Source organism: Rhinatrema bivittatum, chromosome 7 (genome assembly GCF_901001135.1).
Source record: "Rhinatrema bivittatum chromosome 7, aRhiBiv1.1, whole genome shotgun sequence".
NCBI classification, from domain to species: Eukaryota; Metazoa; Chordata; class Amphibia; order Gymnophiona; family Rhinatrematidae; genus Rhinatrema; species Rhinatrema bivittatum.
Genome location: NC_042621.1, coordinates 105,113,687 through 105,136,192, shown reverse-complemented (window position 1 = coordinate 105,136,192; position 22,506 = coordinate 105,113,687). Strand labels below are relative to the sequence as shown.

Below are 22,506 nucleotides of genomic sequence, written 5' to 3'. Positions count from 1 at the left end.
TTTTGTCACAATGCACATCAGAGAGGAGATTCATCATTTCACCATGTATTTCTCCAATGAGCTTTCGGGGCATCACGCCAGTGAGCAAGCACTTGCTTCCTGTTTTGTTTCCTGGCTAGGAATGTTCCTCCGTTGTGAAGGAGGCAAGCCACGCTCCCCAGACACAAGCTCCATAAAAAATAAACTCATGCAAACATCCCCCCCCCCCGTTCCAAATCCAAATATTGCAAAGCAGGTCACAAAGAGCCTGCCCTTACAGCACGCCAGGTTGCAATAGTGAAATGTCGGAGGCCAGAACATGCAGGGAAAGCAAACTGCCTATGGTGTTTTCCCCAGTTACCAACAGCCATGCTTTTTACCAACTGGTTTTCAGCACGCTTGGAAATTCTTACCTGCCAGATACCGATGTTTGCTGCAGGGCAAGGGAAAGGCTTCTGAAAGAGCTGGCAAAGCTTGAAGGCGTCCGTCCGGATCTCGGTGATGTTATTGACGATCAGGAGGGCAGCCGTGAGCGGGTACACACAGGAGAAGAGGCTGGCATAGCCAAACTGGACAAAGAGCTCCATGTAGTCATCAAACAAGCCCTAGCACCATGAGAAGAAGGGATCTCTGGTCAGGCACGGCTAGAAACCAGCTCAGCTCACAGACCTCCCCTGTTTATGGACTTCTTCTCTGTTGGCCAAATATGTCACTATTTCCCATGATCTCCATCCTAAAATGCACTGATGGAAAATGGATTTACAGAAGAAACGTAAAAATTACAAAGGAATCAATCTCAAATGCATATGTTACAGATACAACCAATTTTCTCTTCACATTTTAAAACCAATAGATGTGGCCCCCATGTACCAATCAGTATAAAAACTGAATTCAGTACACACACATACAATCCACTCATATTGCACACATACCACACTACTGTCCTTCACCTCTGTTATAACATCACCCAAACATATAACCAGATCCAATATGCTTCGCTTGTCTGGAGCTTCTTCAGGGGAAAATTACAAATGTTCTTATAGCTCCTTTTGTATATGTGCTGCGACTGTCCCTAGGAATACCAATAGGATGTACACTTAATTAAATAATCCCCTCAGTTATACCTACAGCTTACTTATATTTTGTTTTAGGAGCTAATACATGCTATACAGCTGGTCAGCAGATTGTACATCGCAGGGAAAGAGCGCACTTGCCGTCAACCTGTGTTGTAGTGTTATACAGAAGATAGAACTACATCGTTGTAAAGAAGCACCAGAGGGGCGAAGCATAGCGGATCTGGTTATATGTTGGGGTGATGTTATAACAGAGGTGAAGGACAGTAGTGTGGTATGTGTGCGATACGAGTGGATTGTATGTGTGTGTAGGCTGAATTCAGTTTTTATACTGATTGGTACATGGGGGCTGCGTCTATTGGTTTTAAAATGCGAAGAGAAAATTGGTTGTATTTGCAACATCTTTATGACACTTTTTTGAAATATTGTTAATAAATATGCATTTGATATTGATTCCTTTGTAATTTTTACATATAATAATGTTGGAATCTTAGTGTACCTTCAATGAGTATTTTACCATGTGATTTACGGAAGAAATACCACACTGAGTCTGATCAATGGCCCATCTAGCCCTGCATCAGAAGTAGGCAGCAGGTGTTTAGAGGAGAGCATGTGTAGAATGGCTCATTCATGTCATAGCCTTCCAGCAATCATAGGTAGGAATGCATTGAACCTGTGATTTCAGCTCTGACTTGATGTGTTCAGTATTCTTTAACTGATTCATCCTGTTTCTGTTCTGAAACCATATATATACTACTGGCCTTTGCAATCCCCTCTGACAAATTCCACAAATTAACCACATATTAGGGAGATCAAGTCATTCTCAACCTTCTCTCATCAAATCTCCTATCTTAAAAATTGGATCCAGGTGGCCTGGGAAGCTGGGGCAGAGCACTACCCTGTGATATAGTCTTATGCTGGTCCAAGAAAAGAGGTTACAGCCTTGCAAAGAACCCACATCGTCCTTGCAAAAGTGATCCCTGGGGTGGAGGATGGCATATTTTCAAATACCAAAAACTGAGTGGAGTGAGGGTGATCCGAGTGCAGCTGTTCTGTTGTTGCTGTTGATTTTCTGTTTCTAATAACAATAAGACTAATATCTATGCAAGCTTCACATATAAACCTACAGCTCTAGGGGGAAATCATTTCTGTCTGGCTCATTCTAATCTCATTAGATTACATTAAAAAAAACGATGAGAGATCTCTAGTTATTATGCAATTTAAAACATTTATATGAATCACTAATAATTTAGGTTTGCATAATAGTTTTTATCCAAAACAGGATCACAATATGCTTTACAGTTTTTAGTATTTCAAAAACATGCACACAGCCACCTCTGGATGGGGGGGCCTGGAAAACAGGCTTCTGGCGGCTGCACTCGCTGTTTGCTCCCAAAGGTAGAGGGTATTAATACTCTCATAGTCATATAAACTGAGACACAGGGAGATACAGTGACTGCTCAAAGTCACAGTGAGAATCAGTGACAGGGCTGGGATTGGAACTGAGGCACTGGGAGATACAGTGACTGCTCAAAGTCACAGAGAGAATCAGTGACAGGGCTGGGATTGGAACTGAGACACAGGGAGATACAGTGTCTGCTCAAAGTCACAGAGAGAATCAGTGGCAGGGCTGGGATTGGAACTGAGACACAGGGAGATACAATGACTGCTCAAAGTCTCAGAGAGAATCAGTGACAGGGCTGAGATTGGAACTGAGACACAGGGAGATTCAGTGACTGCTCAAAGTCACAGAGAGAATCAGTGACAGGGCTGGGATTAGAACTGAGACACAGGAAGATACAGTGTCTGCTCAAAGTCACAGAGGGAATCAGTGGCAGGGCTAGGATTGGAAATGAGGCACTGGGAGATACAGTGACTGCTCAAAGTCACAGAGAGAATCAGTGACAGGGCTGGGATTGGAACTGAGACACAGGGAGATTCAGTGACTGCTCAAAGTCACAGAGAGAATCAGTGACAGGGCTGAGATTGGAACTGAGACACAGGGAGATTCAGTGACTGCTCAAAGTCACAGAGAGAATCAGTGACAGGGCTGGGATTGGAACTGAGGCACTGGGAGATAGTTACTTTTCCAAGGTCAGAAAGAGTGTAATCCATGGGGAGGGAAAGTGTGAGCGAGAGACCCTGGGTATGCAGTAGAGCATAGCTTTCCCTCTGCTTCTCCACTGTTTTACACTCCCAGTGTTGCTCACTGTGATAACTGCTGGGTGACCCCATTTTTCCTTCTCTTTTTCTTTTCCATCAGCATTATTCTAAATTCTGTTTCCCATGTGACTGCATTAAATAGTCCTAGATCCTATGACTTTCAAAATGTGCTGTACAAGGGGTATTATGTGGTATGAGTGACAGCAGGACCTTTAAATGTGAATGGAAGCGTGTGTGTGTGTGTGTGTGTGTGTGGTGGGGGGAGGTGATTCTTCTAGTCCTGCCCCCATGGGTATCCAATTCCCTAATCTATCTGTCTCTTTCATATAACCCTCTCTCTTTCCTCCCCGCACTACTTCTTCATTCCCGTCTTTTTATCCCTCCTTCCTCATGTCTGTCTCCAGGGGCAGTTCAAGACTACCTGCGCCCCCTCCCTCCCAGCGCGGCCTGGCACAGGTAAAAATCAGCAAAAAAGCAAAAAGTGGGGATCCCCTTTGGCGTTCAGCCCTTTTGGCTATTTAAATGCTAGGGAAAGGGAGGATGCGGGGTCAGCATTCCCAGAGGAGCTAATGATATTTCTAGGAAGCTGGCAGGAACCCTACCACCTGCCTCCCAGCCTTCCCCTGGCATTTGCCCCCTATGGAAGTTGGAGATGGCTGAATGATGCGGCTGTATGTGCGACTCTCAGGGCTGGTGCAAGGGTATTAGGTGCCCTAAGTGAACCTTACAGCCTTGCGCAAAACCCCTGCCCCCAGCCCTCGGCCCTCCCCATACACAATTAAAAATTATGCATTTATAATAACAGATTTTACATGAAACAGGACAAAGTTAGAACGCCTTATGTCCGCTGATTTTGTACTGTGCACTCATGTATATAGTTATAGTTACAGTTCTATTGCTTTGCATCTACCCATAAAAGTACAATCTCTGAGGTAAAAACATAACATAATATTAGAGATGTGCATCGGGTGCCCGATTGTTTCCGCTTTCGGTTTCGTGTAGCCGCAGGAAAAGTTCTTCATATCCCCACGGATCGGCATTTTATTTTTTCGTATAGAATCGTTTTCGGTTTAGCGCGCATTAACGGGAGTTAGCGCGCACTAACTCCTATTAGTGCGAGCTAACACAAACCCATTACCGCACACCCTGATCCCTCAGATTTAATTATTTACGATTCCCCACCCTTCCGACCCCCCCATAACTTGCCTAAAGTCCCTGGTGGTCCAGCGGGGGTCCCAGGAGCAATCTCCTGCTCTCAGGTCGTCGGCTGCCAGTAAACAAAATGGTGCCGGTGGCCCTTTGCCCTTACCATGTGACAGGGGCTATCGGTGCCATTGGCTGGTCCCTGTCACATGGAAGGAGCAATGGCCGGCCAGCACCATCTTAAAAAATAGCTCGGGCCATCCATTGCTCCTAATAGCGATATTAAGTCGGAGGTCCTGAAGGGTATAAAAAGTAAAAAAAAAAAATTTAAATTGGGCCAGCGGCTGTCGGGCCGAAAACCGGACGTTCAATTTTGCCGGCGTCCGGTTTCCGAGCCCGTGGCTGTCAGCGGGCTCGAGAACCGACGCTGGCAAAATTGAGCGTCGGCTGTCAAAGCCGCCGCTCTGGGCTAAAAGGAGGCGCTAGGGACGCGCTAGTGTCCCTAGCGCCTCCTTTTCCCTGTTTCTGTCGCACCACCTAATTTGAATACTGAATCGCACGCGCCGCTCTCCCTCGGACTTTACTGAATCGGCCTGTTAGTAAGCAAAACTTGTTGGTTCAGAGATGACATCATTCACATTATAGGACCCAATCAGATTCCCGTGTGCATGCTGCTTATTCAAACATGGGCGCCTCCAGTGAGAAGACAGGAGTTCGAGAAGCCCATCCTGAAGGAATTTCAAAGTGACTACAATCCATTTTAATTAACATAGAAAAGGGGGAAGGGGTGAGACATTGTTTCAGTGTGAAGTGCTAGTTATCACAGTGTATAGTTCCTTTGGAAAATATTGAAAATGCTAATAAAGAAAGTTAAAAAAAAAAAAATTAACATAGAAAATCTCCCACTTTGTTACCCTTTGTACCTTTGAAGTTACGTAGTCACATATTTGCTTTTGGGGAAAGAGGCTGAAATCCTTGGTGCTCCCTGGTTAGAATGGCTTTGGCTCAGGATCTTTTTTTCATCCTTCATCGCTCTTTGTCCCTGCTTTTTCCTGCTAGGCTGGAAGCAGACCAGAAGCCCCATGAAGTGGAACTTTCTACCACCTGGCTGACAGCGCTCTCCAAGCTGTAATCTAGGAGAAGGGAGGGGGGGGGGGGGAAAGCACTCTGCCTCTGTAGCTAATTCTGGAGCAACGAAAAACAAAATGAATTTCCCGGGTTCCAAATATGGCGATGGGGCTGAGAATCACTGGAGGATGCTTTTTCATGGTGCATACAGAGTGTTTCTTAACAAAATTTGGAAAACCCTAAGCGATTTCTTTCCTCTATGGCCTCACTGAACACTTCATAAACAGCAGAAGTATGAGGTAAACCGTAGATATCCCACAATATGGAGATCAATTAGCTTTTATTTTATATTCTTATTATGTCATAAAAGATGGTGTTCCAGTTTGATAAATCAGAAAGTTCGGCGATATTTCAAAATTGTGTATAACAGTATATACAGACTCGCCCCCAGCTTAGAGGTATAAACACAATCTTGAAATACTGCTGAAAAACTAATTGATCTCCACATTGTCAGATATCTGCAGTTGTACCTCACCCTCCTGCTGTTTATGGATTACACTCCTTAGAGCGAGGTGACTATTTATCCACTTTTGACTTTTTTTTTTTTGGCTCACTGACCCCTTGCCATGCTTTTGTTTCTCTATCTTGCCAGAGGGTGGCGTTTCTCACCGGATATGCTGGCAGGTCTCCTTCAGAAACAAAGCTGTCCACAACAGGCGCATCTCTGGATTTCCTCTGGCGGGCAGCTCCTGACCGCAGCTGGAGTTTATGCAGGAGGAGTGGCAGCAGGAACTCATTGGTCTGGTTGATCACCTGCGACACGATGAGCAGGGAGGCCAGTCTCTATGGACAGAGAGGCAGCAACCCATCAGTACGAAAGCTGCCCCCCACCTCTCCTCCCCTGCATATAGAGACAGAATCAGATCCAAAGAGTGAAAACAGACCCCCAAAGAGACAGAGAGAGAGAGAGAGTTAGTGGCTTGTCAGGTCCAAAGTGTGAAAGCGAACCTCCGGGTACAGCACCAGAAACCCCTCTCTGAATCACTCACACTTCCCTGCAGTTCAATTCTCATTTAAATTTCCTGCTACTGAATTTGCAGTTAGAGATGTCTGAGTGCAAATTGTAGGCCGCCAGCTGTGCAAATTTACAAAGAATTTCTACTTTTGCAAATGTTTGACAGGACCTGAATTAAATGGACATAGTTGTCAGAAAATGATGCCTTTTCAAAACCTATTTTTGATCCATTTTTTAAACTGTGAGTTTTGCCATTTTCCACTCAACAACTTGCATATTAAAGTCTACAGGGAATATTTTGGTGCATATCTCCACTTTATGGAACATTTGTAGAGATACCCAAGAAATTCAACATTCACACCATGCAGCTTCCTGTTAGCAACATATTTTACTTGCGCTTCAAACGTACTTGTTTATGTGATTTCAAAATTTAATGTCAAATGCATTTCAAATATATCTGTGAGAGTTACATGAAGCACGCACTATGATTGTATCATGCTGGTTGTGCGAAAGATGCCATTGGTGACATCATATTCAATAAGGACCAATCAGGATCCTGTGTTTGTCAGGTGACTTGTGACGTTTCTGAACATGGTTGGTTACTGCAGTCTGCTACAGAATGTGTGCAAGATGCATGAAATCACACACACATTTCTGCAGGACAGCACATTAAAACTTTACAAAATTAACAACCCAAGGCAGAGGCAAATGTAAACAACAAACTTCCAGTAGAAATCCTTGGGCAAAAATTATATTTGTCACCTCTGACTAATTTGATTAGATGTGAAAGGTTAATTTTTCATATCTTTGCTGATGATGTACGCCCGATTTTATAACATGCGCATGCAGGCCCGGCGCACATGTTATAAAATCAGGGGTCGGCACGCGCAAGGGGGTGCATACTAGTGCACCTTTCGCGTGCCGAGCCCTCGGGGAGACCAGCTGGCTTTCCCCATTCCCTCCGAAATCGAAGCGGCCTCGGAGGGAACTTTCCTTCCCCCCCCCCCACCCACCTTCCCCTTCCTTCCCCTACCTGTCCCGCTCCCCAGCCTGAAAAAAAACACCCCTGTACCTTTATCTCACAAGTTACGCCTGCCAGAAGCCCCGTAACTTACACGCGTCCCGGGGCTTTATGCGCGCCGCCGGACCTTTTGAAAATAGGCCCGGCGCACGTAACCCATCGAAAATCTGCCCCAATATGATTCCTTTTATTTGATCTTTCATAATCAAAGGCACCCCATCCAGAAGCAAGCTGAGGTCAATCCAAACCAAATCTACTATTCTGATTTGGCTGTAGATCAGAACTTGTGAGATAAAGGTACAGGGGTGTTTTTTTTCAGGCTGGGGAGCGGGACAGGTAGGGGAAGGAAGGGGAAGGTGGGTGGGGGGGGGAAGGAAAGTTCCCTCCGAGGCCGCTTCGATTTCGGAGGGAATGGGGAAAGCCAGCTGGTCTCCCCGAGGGCTCGGCACGCGAAAGGTGCACTAGTATGCACCCCCTTGCGCGTGCCGACCCCTGATTTTATAACATGTGCGCCGGGCCTGCATGCGCATGTTATAAAATCGGGCGTACATTTGTAAATGTACGCCACGCTTGTAGTGTTCAGGCCTCATTATGACTTCTCATATTTCAGCTGTGGATCATTCATCTTTTTTTAATCTTCATATGGTTTGCCAATTAAGTACATTTCTGGATGGACATTTGTCAGGCATTTATCATGTCAAGGCTAGACTATGGTAACAGCTTATGCTTACAGCTTCCAAAAAAAGGTCACACATAAATTACAGCAGGTTCAAAATACTGCAGCCACAGTTTTATCTGGCTGCAGGCTACGTGATCGTGTTCGCTCAGTTCTAAATAAACTGCACGGAGTTTAGAATAATTTTTAAGACTCTTTGGTTGGCCTTTAATGCCCTTGATGAACGAGGTCCCAGTTATTTGAGTGAGGGTTTGCTTAGATATGTTCCTTGTTGCGCCCTCACATCAGCCTGGCATTCAAAACAGGGGACCCTTTGCAGGTGCCAGGTGGGTGCCTGCCTGGGAGGGGGGTGAAGGTGCAATTTATTGGCATCTTAGCGGGGAAGGCAGGAGGAGGACTGGAGGCTTTGGCCTGGCGGCACTATTGTTTTTGGTGTTAAAAAAACATTTCTGGGGGTTGCGATGGTTTCATGGCCAGTGTGTGTGTGTGTGTGTATGAAGAGGATGTGTGTGTGTCAGAGCAACTTTTGGTGGTGATGGTGGTGGGGAATCAGTCCAGGAGGCCTGCGACAGATTGTTTTTCATTTGTTTTACAGCAGCACTGCTTACCCATATATCTTTGAAAATATCTGGGTAAGTATCTAGTTACCCGCCACACAAGGCCTACGCTGAAGCAGACCTAAAGTTATGTGGCTAACCTAGCCATATATACCAGATATTCGGCTATGTTAGCCGGATAACTCAACCCCTTCCTGGAATGCCCCCGGAATGCCTCTCCTGCCCCCTCCACAGTCCCCATACTCACCATCATTCACTCCCTCTCACCACTCATCCTCCTCTGTTCCCACCCCACTCACTCTCATTCCCTCTCTCTCCCCACAATCCCCACTCACCTCCTTCATTCCCTCCCCCCACTCACCCTCTTTCTCTCCCCCGATGATCCTCACTTACCTTCCTTCGCTCCCTCCCCCCACTCATTCATTCATTGGCATCAGTGGAACGGTGGATTCCTCCCCCCCCTCCCGTTCAGAGAAGCCTCATTGGTGGCAGGTAGGATGGCGCATTATTTTTCTTCTGTGCCCTCTTCCCACTGCCGGGATCCACCTCACTCACCCTCTATGTCGGGAAAGAGAAGGAGGACCACAGCCTTGCAATACCTCAGGCCACATCCTCCTCCTCCTCCGTTGCCAGAGCCTGAGTCACACTTTGAACTACGTGGATTTTTGGAGTTCTAAAACTATGCATGTGGACTTTGTTGGAAAAAGTATCTGCAGAAAAAGGAGGTGCAAATCTCTGCGAGTACTTTTTCCTTAGGCAATTTTCAAAGATATTTGCGAGTCCCTTTCCTTTGAAAACTGGTGCAAAGTGTGCAGGTAAAGGGCACCCGTGACTTTTGCAGCTATGTGAGCAGTATGACCATTGCCTCCTGCATGTGCTCCACTTAGCTGTGCAATCTAATATTCAGAACAGGGTTCTTACAACATCCAAGACCGATTTCAGCTTTGTCCTGTGGCCTGTATGCAGAACTCTGTGCACAACAACGTTATTTTACAGGCGCACACATCTGTGCATGTCTGAAAAATTCCCTCCATGCACTTAACTGCCAGAGTAAGATTCAGTTTGACCAGGCTCCAGACGCAGGCCGCTCACTTCAGTGCTGTTACCTACTGGCATACATGACCACAGACTGCTGTGACTAATGCCTGGGGGACTTCAGTTTGCAATATACGGCAGTGACACTGAATGAGCAGAGATGGGATGTGCTCAGCGGATCAGTACGATCTGGGCCCGACTCAGTGCGGCTCATGTCACGAGGAGGCAGCAGCCTGCTTGCTGCATTATGTCTGTGGTTAAGCCCATGCCTGTTTTCGCCCTGTGTCTGCAACACAACAGCACCAGGTCAATTTATAGGCCACAGGTGGAGGAAAGATAATCCTCTGCTGGAATTGAGAAGGTACCAAAGGTTCGGCCTCAGAGGAAGCTTTCATTCCATCCTTTGTGCAGCAAAGTGACAGCAATCAGCCAGGGTCATTTCTGGCTGGAGAGGACATGGATCTGGGTGAATGTGTACGGGTTTGTTGCAGAAAGTGAACGAAAGGGGACCGAAAAAAAAAAAAGAGATAAAATTGAACCCCCACTCCCCCCCCCTTGTCACATGCTAGCAGGATGGGATGGATACGCTGGAAGGTGACTCACCTTTTGGAGCAGCTGCAGGTCCTGCATGTAGAAGGTGATATAAAACAACCCAGAAAAGCAGTTAATAAACCGAAACTGGGAGGGAAGAGAGAAAGAAGGCAGGATCAGCTTAGCTGTAGACTCTGTGACCTTTCTCCTCATGTCCTGTTTCTCATAAATCCCTCCTGGGCTCGCAGTGCTCTCTGTGCTAGTCTGTGCCATTACCCTTTCCTTTCCCCAGCGTCATCATGACATCTGTCTACAGATGTTCCTGGGCCACGGCCAGCACCCGGCATACCAGCTGTTCCAGCTGCAGGGGTTCTGAAGACTTTTTTTTTTCTCCAGCAAGGCCTTGACATGCCGTGTCACAAAGTCCTTCAGCTCTGTGTGACTATATAAGCGTCCCAGAACAGTCCGTCCGCATATCCAAGGGCAGTATCCCCAGAAAAAAATAACTTGGGGGGGAGCTCGCTCATATTTTACTTTTCTCTCCGTTAAAGTTTTCCACAGCACTGTGAGATGCTGTACAGCGCCTTCTGCTTATTGCTCAGTAAAAGAGCCAGGTTTTGCATGCAGACCCCGTTGCGTTCACCCGCTCACACGCTTCCTCATAGTTCTGCCAACAAAGCTCTGTCTTGACCTGCAGTACCTCCCACTGCTTCCGCTCTCAATCTCTGCTCCCCCCCCACCCCCCTTCCCGACAGCTCCGCTAATGCACCTCAGTCCTGACAATCTAAGACTAGAGCTAGCCCCACATTACACCCTTGACATTGCTGCAGGCAGAAAACTCTTCGTACTCACCACCAGCACTTTAATGGTTAACTGGTTTTGGAAAGTTGATTGCGTTCTGTGATTTTCTGCAAAAAAAAGCAAGGGAATAGAAGGCAAGGAAATAATTCTGGAGGACCCGTGGCGACGTCGTAGCAGTGGCACCCGCTTCCTCCTCTGCCAGGTGACATTTAATGCACGCTGACACTGGTGACCACTCAGTGGGAGTAGGGGATGCGGGGGAGGGGGTAAAGGAGGAAGCTATGGATGAAGGAAGGGGGGGATAAGAATTTTCCTATAATGTGGCAGCTGGGAGGGGTGGTAGTGGGTGATCAATAGACAAGGAATTAAATTCATAGGAAAGCAAAGATGTTTACAAGATAACTGGCCTCAGGTACAAACTTAGGCCCAGAGGCACTAAGCCATGAAGTTTTTCTGTGGGAGGGGGTCCTACTATCGTGGGGGGATTTCACCGCGATAGTGGGTCCCCTCACCTAAAAAAGCATTGCGGCTGTATGGCGCGTTCTTTTGTCTTATGGTCAAACACCGTGGGACAAAAGAATGTGGCGAGCGGCCCTTTAATGCGATGGCAGCCCCACCCTCACGGGGCCGCCATCACCTTAAAAAAAAAATCCCGGAAAAGATGGGAGGTTGAGCAGGAGTCAGTGCTGACACCTGGCTCCACCCGGGGCCGCCACTCGAGGCAGCCCGATTTCCCCCCCAAAGTGTAAAAATGATAAAAATGCACCCATGCTGCGATGGCCCCATCCATCAAATACAAATGTTGAACCGCTCCCTGCCCGCCTTCCCATCCCCCCCAGTCCATCAAATATCAAAAGAGCATCAACCCCTCTTTCTGATCCCCCACAAGTCCATCGAATAAAATTGATGATCTGGTCCCAGCTCCCCTTCCCAAACCCCCACCCCCCTTCTCCCCAAAAGATTAATTAGAAAAGGAGGGTCCCAGGTCCCGGGCCCCTCCCCAACTTCAGACACCCTCCCCCCATCCCAACCCCCTCAAACCTTAAAAAGGATTCCACAAAGGGGCCAGGTGCAGCTTTGCACCCGGTCCGGTCAGCATCATTTTTCAAGGTCAAGTCGGCACCATTATGGAAAATGGCACCGACCGGGCCGGGTGCGAGAATGACCCAGGCCCCTATGTGGGATTCTTTTTAATGTTCGGTGGGGTACTGGAGGGGAGTCGAGGATGGGGGCAGGGTGGCCGATTTAAGTCTGTCAATGACATTTTTCACTGTAGTGTGGTGAAAATTAATGAGTTTTGCTGGAGCACGTCAAGCAATCCATGTTCTAAGCATGCAGAAAACTCAAATAGAGATGTGCTATCATTTGAAACAACATTGTCGATGTTGTTTTCCGTCATTTTATAAAAGGAAACAACAAAAACACCCACAAAAATGCATTTTGTTTTTCGTTTTTAGTGTGTACTAATTTGAATACGTGCACACTAAAAACGAAACAAATTTAAAAAGAAAAAAATTATAAAAAACAAAACAAGAAAACCAAAAAATAAACACAAGGAAAATAAAGCAAAACAAAATTTGTTGCCATTCACACCCTTTACTCAAATGCTATAAGAAGTGCAAAGATGGGATTCTACTTACCCCACTCTGTGAGGATGATGGCCACCCGCTTGTAGATGACATTCAAAAGCTCGATGTACAGGGTGTACATGCAGCTTGGCAGATAAAAACAAATTGTAGCCAGCCTACTGCTGCCACTGCTCCGCTTGTAAGAGTTCTGGACCCAGTGCTCCCAGTACAGGTACATGATCATCCCGTCAATGGCCAGTCCCAGGAACATGCAGATGGCTGGGGTGGACACCAACATTATCCACAGCTTGCGCTTCCAGCTGGGGTAATATGGCTCCCACCTTCCAGTGATGGGATTCAGTGATGGAGGGCCCAAGTAGCGGGCTCGAGGTGCTTCGAAGCGGCTCTTCAGCTGGAGGGTACCCCAAGTGTAGGCCTTCGCGGCACAGTGGCGCTTCCAGAACTCCATGGTAACAGTGGACCAGAGGACACTGAATACGGCAAACAGGAGATATTTGTCCAGGAAAGACGAGGTCAAGCAATGATAGACAGCACCCAGGATGGCCATGGGCACTAGGGAGATTGTAAAGAAGCCAAGAAAGCTGAAGTACAGGGCCACCGAGTCCCCAAAGTAAGCACGGATTGCATCTGCCAGCAATGAAAAGAGATAAAAGAAAGGGTCTTCCAGTGTGTATTCACCAGGGCTTCCATCAGTGGACTTTCTACGGTGCATGTTTGCTAGCGTTCTTCTACAAATATAATTCTACACAAAGATTTCAATGTACACATTTTAAGAAAGGTCTTGGGCCTTTCACATTGCCCCAGTACAGAATAGGTACAGCTCAGGCAGTAGTAATGCAAGCTTTCTCACCCGTACTGCCTCATCACTTTACAGTTACAGCACAAGCAACACTGGTGCCGGCTTCCCTCACATACCTTCCCGCCACAGAACAATGCACACCCCTAGTAAATTGGCACAAATTTAAAACTTGTGATCAATAGAGTTAATTGTCAAGGCTTCAACCCTTGCAACTGTCCATCTTCATATGCAATCATAATTCATTCAATCACCTTAGAAAAAAAAGCCAGCATCCCACTTGCTTTATAAAAAAAAAAAGTGTTTCTCTTACAGTCACCCCAACCTACCTGGACAATCACATCCACCTACAAACCTGTTCCTTTATTGATATTTAAATTTCCCAAGGAAACTCCTTGATGGCCAGTCATTTCTGATCCAACCATAATGTAGGTAAATGAGAGATATACTCTCCACTTGATACCCTTTTTTTCTAAGATGACTGAATCATGAATCCATATAAAAGATGCAGAAATGGACAGAAGCCTTGATGATTGTCACTGCTGCTCACAAGTTTAAAACTTGTGCAAAGTCAACCCCTTTTTTGTGTCTGACATATTTTATGAAACTCTCAGATACGTAGCACTTAGTACCAATTATGATATTTTTAGTTTATTGGGATGTGAACTCCTGTCCACTAATGAACTGAGGCCACCGACTCAATTCACATGGACCATTGAATGTTCATGACATCTGGTTACAGATATGACAGGCCTCCTAAACAGAACCTTTTTCATCATTGTAGAGTCCCCTGGAAAGGATTCTGGGTGGGGGAGTTCTCTTGACTTTGTTTTTGTTAATGGTTTGATAATGGTGTGCTGTGATAAATTACTGATGAGATAATTCTAAGGAATAGTCACTAGGTGGTATCGTAGATGGTACAAGTACACTATGCATGTACAATTGAGTGTCTATGAGAAGAGTGGTAGCTGAATTCTAAGTTGTGTGTTTCCTTTAAGGGATTTAGAAAAGAGGTCCTCTAGGGAGAGTGGTATGGGTCTATATAATCCTGAATTTGAAGTTTGGTGGGAGGAGTTGGAGAGAGTACAAGAATCTTCCTGAGTGTAGAATTGTCCATAAGCAGAGAGCTCTGCAGAGGTTTTCCCCATAAAGGCGCAAGGCCCAAGGTTGGAAGGTGTTTCTGCTCACGGGGTTATAGCCAGAGGACCTGTTGTGGGTAGTGGGAAAGGGGAAGAAATATTTGGTCCCACCATTGTGGAGGACCTGGAAGCAGGGAGATCCTGCCTGGGGAATCCGGGGAACCCATGGCAAGTCCTCAAAGAGAGTTTTGAGTAGCTTCAAGAGAATACTGGAAGACCTCAAGGTGATAAGAGAAACTGATGGCCATGAGAGAGAAAGGAATTCTGCAGCCACATGTATGTTAAAGTGGAGGCGGTATTCAAGGACAAGAATTCAAGGAGGAATAATGGGATGGGTGGAAGGGAAAGGAAGTCTATGACTTTTGGGATTGCAAATGTTTGTACTGTTAAAGGGTTGAGCAATAGGTTTTTCTGTTTGGAACTTGGTGCTGCTGTAGCCTGTCTGCAGAAGCTTGTAACTCCTGATTTAATCAGTGCATCTTAAGATCACATACTGGCATCCCCAGAAAATAAAAGTTGTTTGAATATATCCTGGAGTGAGTCCCTATCTTATCTACAAGTGTGAGATTCTGGGAAATACCATTGGAGGAGCAGTTAGAGGGGTTCATAGAGGGGAAGCCTAAGTAGTTGGGCCCAGTGTCCAGCTCAGGGGGAAAAAAAAAAATCACGCTTGCCTCTAGTCCCTGGTCCACTACATCATCTGCTTGATTCACTATTTAGTGAACCCTACCAAGAGACTAGTGCTGGGCTTCCAAACTGGCAGCAGACTCTCTCACATTTTATGTGCCTTCCTGGGAAGGGATACACTGAGCTAGGGCAGATAATGGATCTAGAGATCTGGAAGTGAAAGGCTCTTCACTGAAGTGCCTAAGGACTGCGACACCCACGCCTCCATCTCACCCAGTCTGAATGTTTATTTATTTATTTACTTACAATCTTTTCTATACCGTCGTTTAGTTAAGTACCATCACAACGGTTTACAGGGAGGCACAAATATTTAAGTTTGTATATACTATTCTAACAAGAGTGCCCATAATGTTTCAGTTACAAGTTTTCATAAAATAAGGTATATGATAAGTGACATGGATCAGGTCCATTTATATGAATAATAGTGTTATAAATACACGTATTGTGCTTTAAACAGAGTTTCTCTAACATTAGTGGTAAAGTTTGATAAAAATAGAAATGCATTTACGCGTCTTGGTGACTTTATGCTGTGTGTTGATGTTAATCGCCTGTTCATTTATCTTTCTTATTCTCCATTCTCGCTGTAAAATGCTTTTTTGAACAGCCATATTTTTAAACTTTTTTTGAATAGTTACTTCCCAACCAATTAGAAAGCAGGAGGGGTGGCCTCAAACTAATGCACTCACCTATAGGCTGGCCTGTCCTGTGAATCTGTAAGTACCATGCCTGTGTGAGGGGCAACAGGTCCTCCTCCACATGTAAGGGGTAGACCTTCTCAATAATACCCCATTCCTGAAGGCACTGCACTAAAAGCAGAAAGGGAAAGAATACATTACTATGATTATATTGTGCACAGCATTCACATCTGCAAGAAAACCATGTAATCCAATTGGCTACAAAGGATTTTAAAAGTGCCATTTCCTCTTCTCCCCACAAAACAGCAGAAGATAGCCTTTTTAGAAGTTACTATTTTGCACCATGAGCTGCTCAATAATAATTCTAAAATTAGCAGAAAATTGCTGCTTTAAAATAGCTATCACTAAACAGCCTACAGGTACTTCCTATTTCCCTTTAGTATGTTCCTATTAGGATGAAGAAATGTGAAGTAGATGCTACACAATCATAATATTCTTTGAAAGCAGGCACTGTAAACTCTGTGATACAGAGGGATTTATCTAATCCAGACCTTGTGTTTTAAAGGGAAGGTACCTTCTGAACAATTATGCATATTGTGCTCCTTGTCAGGCCGATACAGTACAGTGCACTCCGGTGGAGCGCACTGTTAACCGGCTTTTGGACGCGCGTTTTCGACGCGCTAGCTTTACCCCTTATTCAGTAAGGGGTAATAGCGCATCGAAAACGTGCATCCAAACACTCCCCCCACCCGAGACTAATAGCTCCCGCAACATGCAAATGCATGTTGATGGCCCTATTAGTCATTCCCACGCGATACAGTAAGTAAAATGTGCAGCCAAGCCGCACATTTTACTTTAAGAAATTAGCGCCTACCCAAAGGCTCATGGGTTGAAAACCGGACGCTCAATTTTGCTGGCGTCCGGTTTCCGAACCCATGGCTGTCAGCGGGTTTGAGAACCGACGCCGGCAAAATTAAGCGTCAGCTGTCAAATTCGCTGACAGCCGCTGTTCCTGTCCAAAAAGAGGCGCTAGGGATGCGCTAGTGTCCCTAGCGCCTCTTTTTACCGCGGGTCCTAATTTAAATAAATTAACTTACTGAATCACGCACACAGGAGAGTGGCCTGTGCGCGCACCAGGAGAGCGGGTGCTTGCCTGCTCTCCCGTGATTTTTACTGTTTCGGCCCTTATGTTAGCAAAAGATGCAAACAGAAGCTGTTTTTAATTTTACTGTTACTTTTAGGTCCACATTCAGTTGCTAGTCGACTAGTAAAGTTAGTTGGATAAACGTCTCCGACTAACTATGCCAGGATATTAGCGGCATCTGCCTTGATGTAGTTTTCAGTTTAATTTGCATGTTTCTATTTAGATTTTATGGTCTCTTTATTCTGCTTTCGGTGAGGGTCTGCCTATATTCTGCATGTGTAATCAAGGTGAGCTAGTTTGCAGTTTCTACTGTAACCTGGCTTATTCTGTTTTCCTCAAACATCACAGAGGAGCAAATACTGCACTCCAACTACAATATCCAATACAATGGCTCTCCTTGCCTGAAATGCTGCCAAGACGCTAAGATTTAAAGCTTTGAATACCACAAAGAAATTACTGTTCCCCCCCGACGCAGCCGCGTTTGGCGAAACATGGGTCCGTGTCGGGGGACTCCGTGTTGAAAAACTCTTGGGTCTCTTAAGCAATGGAGTTGCCGATTTAATGAATTAAACATTTGTGTATACAAATTTTGAAGTTTGGGACTGACTTTATATCTCTGCATCTCCTTGGTGACTTGGTTATTCTGTTTTCCTAACAGGAGGTGTTCTGGTGTTTTAGGGCCTGGTGCAATATGTGTGGTGTTGCCTTTTCATAAGTAGTTTTGCTACTCTTTGAGTGCTGGCATTTAATGCTATTTTGGTATGGGAGGTTTACAATATTGTAATTGTAATTCCATTTACTCATGGCTTTCTACGGGCCAGACCCACAACAGGCCTAATAATATATGGGGTCCAAGTGTATTTTTTGCAGGGTTTTCTGATTGGCACCACAGCAATGCATGTAAATAAAATATACATTTTGTAAGTAATATTTTTACCTCAGAAGACTGTACTTTGCCCTTTTTCATGCAAATCTATTATAAATGCATAACTATTTTATTGTTTTAATTGTTTCGTCAGTGATTGTGAATATGTTTTTAGATACTGCAGAATACAAGTGCTGCAAAATAAATAAATAACTAACTTTAAAATTATGTGTGTGGGAATTGTGCAATCGGAGGGGAGGAGAGGACCAACAGGCTGTAAGCTTCACCTAGGGTACTTAATACCTTTGCACCAGGCCTGTCTTTAGGTCATTTATAAATATGTTAAAAAGCAGTGGTCCCAATATAGATTCATGGGGAATGCCACTATTCACCTTTCCATGACAAAACAACAGCTGCAAGGTATTACAGGGAAAATATTAATCATGAACCAAAACAAAATCACAAAAGAAGCTTCCAGTTGACACTTTGGCACCAAAAGGTAAGAATGTCGAGAGAGATGAATGATTAAAATGTAATACAGCTGGTAGTGTTTTTGTGCTAGGAGACAAGATAAGTACTTTTTTGAGGAGTGTTACTGTAATATAAGACATGACAAGTGACTTTTATTTGCAAAAACAAAAATCTAAAAATAACAAATTGGCCTATGATTAATATAAGGCAACTGAAGGTATGCTGACATACCAGGAGTGCCTATTATGATGGCCACAAGAAATGTTTGCAAATATTATTAAAAGATATTTCTTTTTGGTACACTGTTCACCTTTGACAATTGAGAAAATTGACCATTTAGCCCTACTCTCTGTTTTCTATCTTTTAACCAGTTCTCAATCCATAATAAAACATTGCCTCCTATCCCATGACTTTTTAATTTCCTCAAGAGTCTCTCAAGAGGTACTTTGTCAAATGCTTTCTGAAAATCCAGATATACTATACCCATTGATCATCTTTATCTATGTGTGTATTCACGTCTTCAAATAAAAGTAGCAGATTGGTGAGGTAAGGCTTCCCCTGGCTAAATCCATTTTGGCTTTGTCCCATTAAGCTACCTCTATCTATATGTTCAGCAGTTTTGTTCTTTATAATAGTTTCAACTATTTTCCTGGCACTGACGTCAAGTTCACCATCTCTACTTTCCTAGATCACCCATGGATTCCTTTTTAAAATCTGGAGTTATGTTGGCCACTCTCCAATCTTCAGGTACTATAGCTGATTTTAATGATAGGTTACAGATTACTATTACTGTAATAGGCTGCAATTTCAATTTTTCACTCTGAGATGTATATCATTTGGTCCAGATGATATACTATTCTTTAGTGTGCCAATTTGCCCTATTATATCTTACAGGTTCACAGCAATTTGCTTCAATTCCTCTGAATCATCATGTTAAATATCACTTTTGGCATGAATATATGCCTTACATCTTCCTCAGTTACGACCAAAGCAAAGAATTAATTTAGTCTTTCTGCTACAGTCTTATCCTCTCTTAATGCCCCTTTTACCACTTGATCAACTAACTCCCTCGCAGGCTTTTTGCTTCGAATGTACCTGAAAAAGTTTTTATTGTGAGTTTTTGCTTTTCAAATTCTGTGTTTGCCTTCTTTATCTATGCTTTGCATCTAGCTTGCCAATGCTTATAAGGTTTCCTGTTTTATTCATTCAGATCTCTTTTCCAGTTTTTGAAAGATGATCTTTTGGCTAGAATAGTCTCTCTTACCTTATCTTTTAACCTTGCCAGCAGTCTTTTGGCCTTCCTTCCACCTGTTTTTAATGTGTGGAGTACATCTGGTCTGGGCTTCCAAGCTGGTATTTTTAAACAGAGTCCATGCCTCTGCAATTGCTTCTTTCATTTTTTTCCTAACCATGTTCCTCATTTTATCAGTCAACCTTTTGAAAGTTAAATGCTATTGTAGTAGATTTCCTTAGTGTCCTTCCTCCAGTTATCAAGTCAAATTTGATCATGTTATTATCACTATTGCCAAGTGTCCCCCAACACTAAATCATGTGTTCTACTAAGGATTAGGTCTAAAATAGCTCCCTATTTTGTCAGTTCTTATGCCAGCTGCTCCATGAAGCAGTCATTTATTTCATCTAGAAACTTTATCTCCTTAGCATGTCCCGATGTGACATTCACCTAGTCAATACTAGTGTAATTGAAATCACCCATTATTACTGTGTTGCCAATTTTGTTGGCTTCCCTTATCTCTGTTAGCATTTCATCATCTGTCTGTTCATTCTGGCCAGGTGGATGGAAGTTTACCTCCACTGCTATTCTATTCCCCTTCTCGCATGGAATTTCTCTCCATAAGGATTCTATGGTGCATTTTGTTTCCTGCAGAACTTTTATCCTGTTTGACTCAATGACTTCTCTTCTCCCATCAACAGCATTCTCCATTCACTCATTCCCCAGCAGCATCCAACCCTTTATCCCTCTGCTCTCCACCAGCCCACCTCTGGACTCCAGTACAGGCAGCGCTTCTTCTTCATCCCTCCTTTGGGCCTTCAGCAATCGGCAGTGCCACCCAGTCACAGTGGCTTCTCTAACAGAAGAAGGTACTTCAACCCTGCATGCAATACACATGCAACTGCTGTGCTCTGCTGTTCTTACCTATCTGTACTTCTATGCCTTTGAGGGCTCTGGGAGCAGCAGGAACACTGGGCTGTATAGTGTAAAGCTTAGGGTAGATACCCATACACCTCTCCTGCTTTTGTTGTGGGCTGGCACTCACTGACACTCACCAGTAGAGCATATGTGCCACTGCTGCAATGCTGCACCCAAATTATGTCGCTGTAGTAGGCGACGGCCTAGTTGGCCTAATGGTCATATTGGCCTTGGTCACATATTTAAAAGTGTTTGGCTAGCTTTTGAAGTTATCTAGACAAAACGTGGCATTTAAAAATTCCTCCCCGTTTACTGACTAAATTTTAGTTGGGTAAAAAGAGGCGGGGATAAACTTTAACCAGTAAGCGCCAATATTCAGAAATAGCCAAGTAAGTCTGCTTGGCCAAAATAGCTGTCCTACCATTACCCACCGAATATCAACCTCATTAAGTTGTATTATAGGGAAGAACCAGAGTGATCTGTTAATTCGTTTCTAGCTGAGTGTGTGTCCCCGGTGCTCAGCCACTGACAGTGAGACTCCTCTTGCTCACAGTGCCTATGGCCTGGACATGTGACTGTTGCAATGAACGTTACCAATGGGTTGTCCTGGGTAGAGTCTCCGCTCAGGGTAGCCAGGGACAGGTGTCTCTTGTAGCACTTTGGCACTGTCTGTGGCATATTTCACCAGGAGCTGGCGCTCAGCCAGTGTCAGGAATGCCTCTGGTTTATCTGTAAATAGAAGGCGTTATTTTGCATAGTTATCAATGCAATGTCCTATAGGTAGGTATGCCATGGCACTTTCCTCTTCAGACATATAACAAATGTAATGCTTTATAATGTGTCTATGCTTTTTACAATACTATTATATGATACTAAATTCCAGGTTATTTGGGTGAAAATAACATATTGGGCCTTGGTGTTGGAACCAAACCCCCATTTATAAGGCTGTACTTATGGGACAATCAACTTACAGCGCCGTTTTCAGGAACCAATTGTGTTTTAAGTCTGAGGACTTCCTCCCCCTGCATCCACCCCTGCCTCCTCACCTTCTCCCCCAGCACCCACCCCTATCTCTTCTCCCTCTCGCTTGCCTCTTATTCTCTTTCCCAAGCATCCTCTCTCCTGTCCTTACCTCCTCCCCCAACATCTGCCCCCCCCTGCCTCCTTCCCTCAACATCCTCTCCCTGCCACTTACTTCCCCCATCCTCAGCATCCACCCCGTCTCTTAAACTGCCCCCCCCCATCCCCAGTATCCTCTCCTTTGTCTCTTAACCCTCTCCCCAATCCCCAGCATCTGCCTCCTGCCTTTCTCTTCCTCTCTCCCAACATCTGCCTCTTACCTTTCCCCACTCCAACCACCGCATATGCCTCTTCCTCCCACCTTCCACCTGTTTAGCGGCACAGCTGCTGCCACTGTTCATCCCCAGCTGCGCTAACCCTGCAAAGTATGCTGATCGTGTGATGCCCAGGAAGTGGTGTCCCATGAGCTTTGAACTTGCTGGCAGGGTTGGCACAGAGGGGAAAGAGAACAGTGACAGCAGCATCATGGGCTCCCTCCTGCCTGTACATCCCGATCTCCTGCTGGAGCCAGTTCTGGGCTGGGTCTTCATGGCACAGGATACGGCATTGCACGGCTACTTAACTAACCCTGCTTGCCTGAATATGCACCATCCGCACGGCACGGTGCTAGTGGAGACCCCCCCAGGCTGGTGATGCCTCTTGCCGCATGGTGTCCTTAGGCAATCATTCTGCTCACCCTACAACCCAAACACCGGCCCTGCTTGCCCGCCACTGCTCTGCCAATAGTACTGTGCTCCAATCAATGGAGAGGAACCTGAAGGAGAGGAGGGAGAAATGGAGAGGAACCTGGGAGGGCGGCAACAGAGAGGAAGGGGAGACGGAGGGGAGGAGAGCTGGAGAAGAATCCAAGGGGAAGGAGAGAAAGCAAGAGCAAGGGGAGAGGAAGAGC

At 45.1% G+C, this 22,506-nt stretch overlaps 1 protein-coding gene across 2 annotated transcripts in view; it reads right to left on the bottom strand.

Moving 5' to 3' along the window:
* LOC115095337 (anoctamin-10-like) overlaps nt 1–22,506 on the bottom strand; it is a 79,587-nt gene that overhangs the window by 21,433 nt on the left and 35,648 nt on the right. For both annotated transcript variants that reach the window (XM_029608866.1, XM_029608867.1), the window contains exons 4-10: nt 21,132–21,266; nt 15,960–16,079; nt 12,703–13,278; nt 11,114–11,169; nt 10,334–10,408; nt 6,096–6,269; nt 393–584 (exon numbers count right to left, since the gene is read on the bottom strand). In XM_029608866.1, coding sequence (XP_029464726.1) covers nt 393–584; nt 6,096–6,269; nt 10,334–10,408; nt 11,114–11,169; nt 12,703–13,278; nt 15,960–16,079; nt 21,132–21,266 — 1,328 coding nt within the window. The remainder of the gene's footprint in view (nt 1–392; nt 585–6,095; nt 6,270–10,333; nt 10,409–11,113; nt 11,170–12,702; nt 13,279–15,959; nt 16,080–21,131; nt 21,267–22,506) is intronic.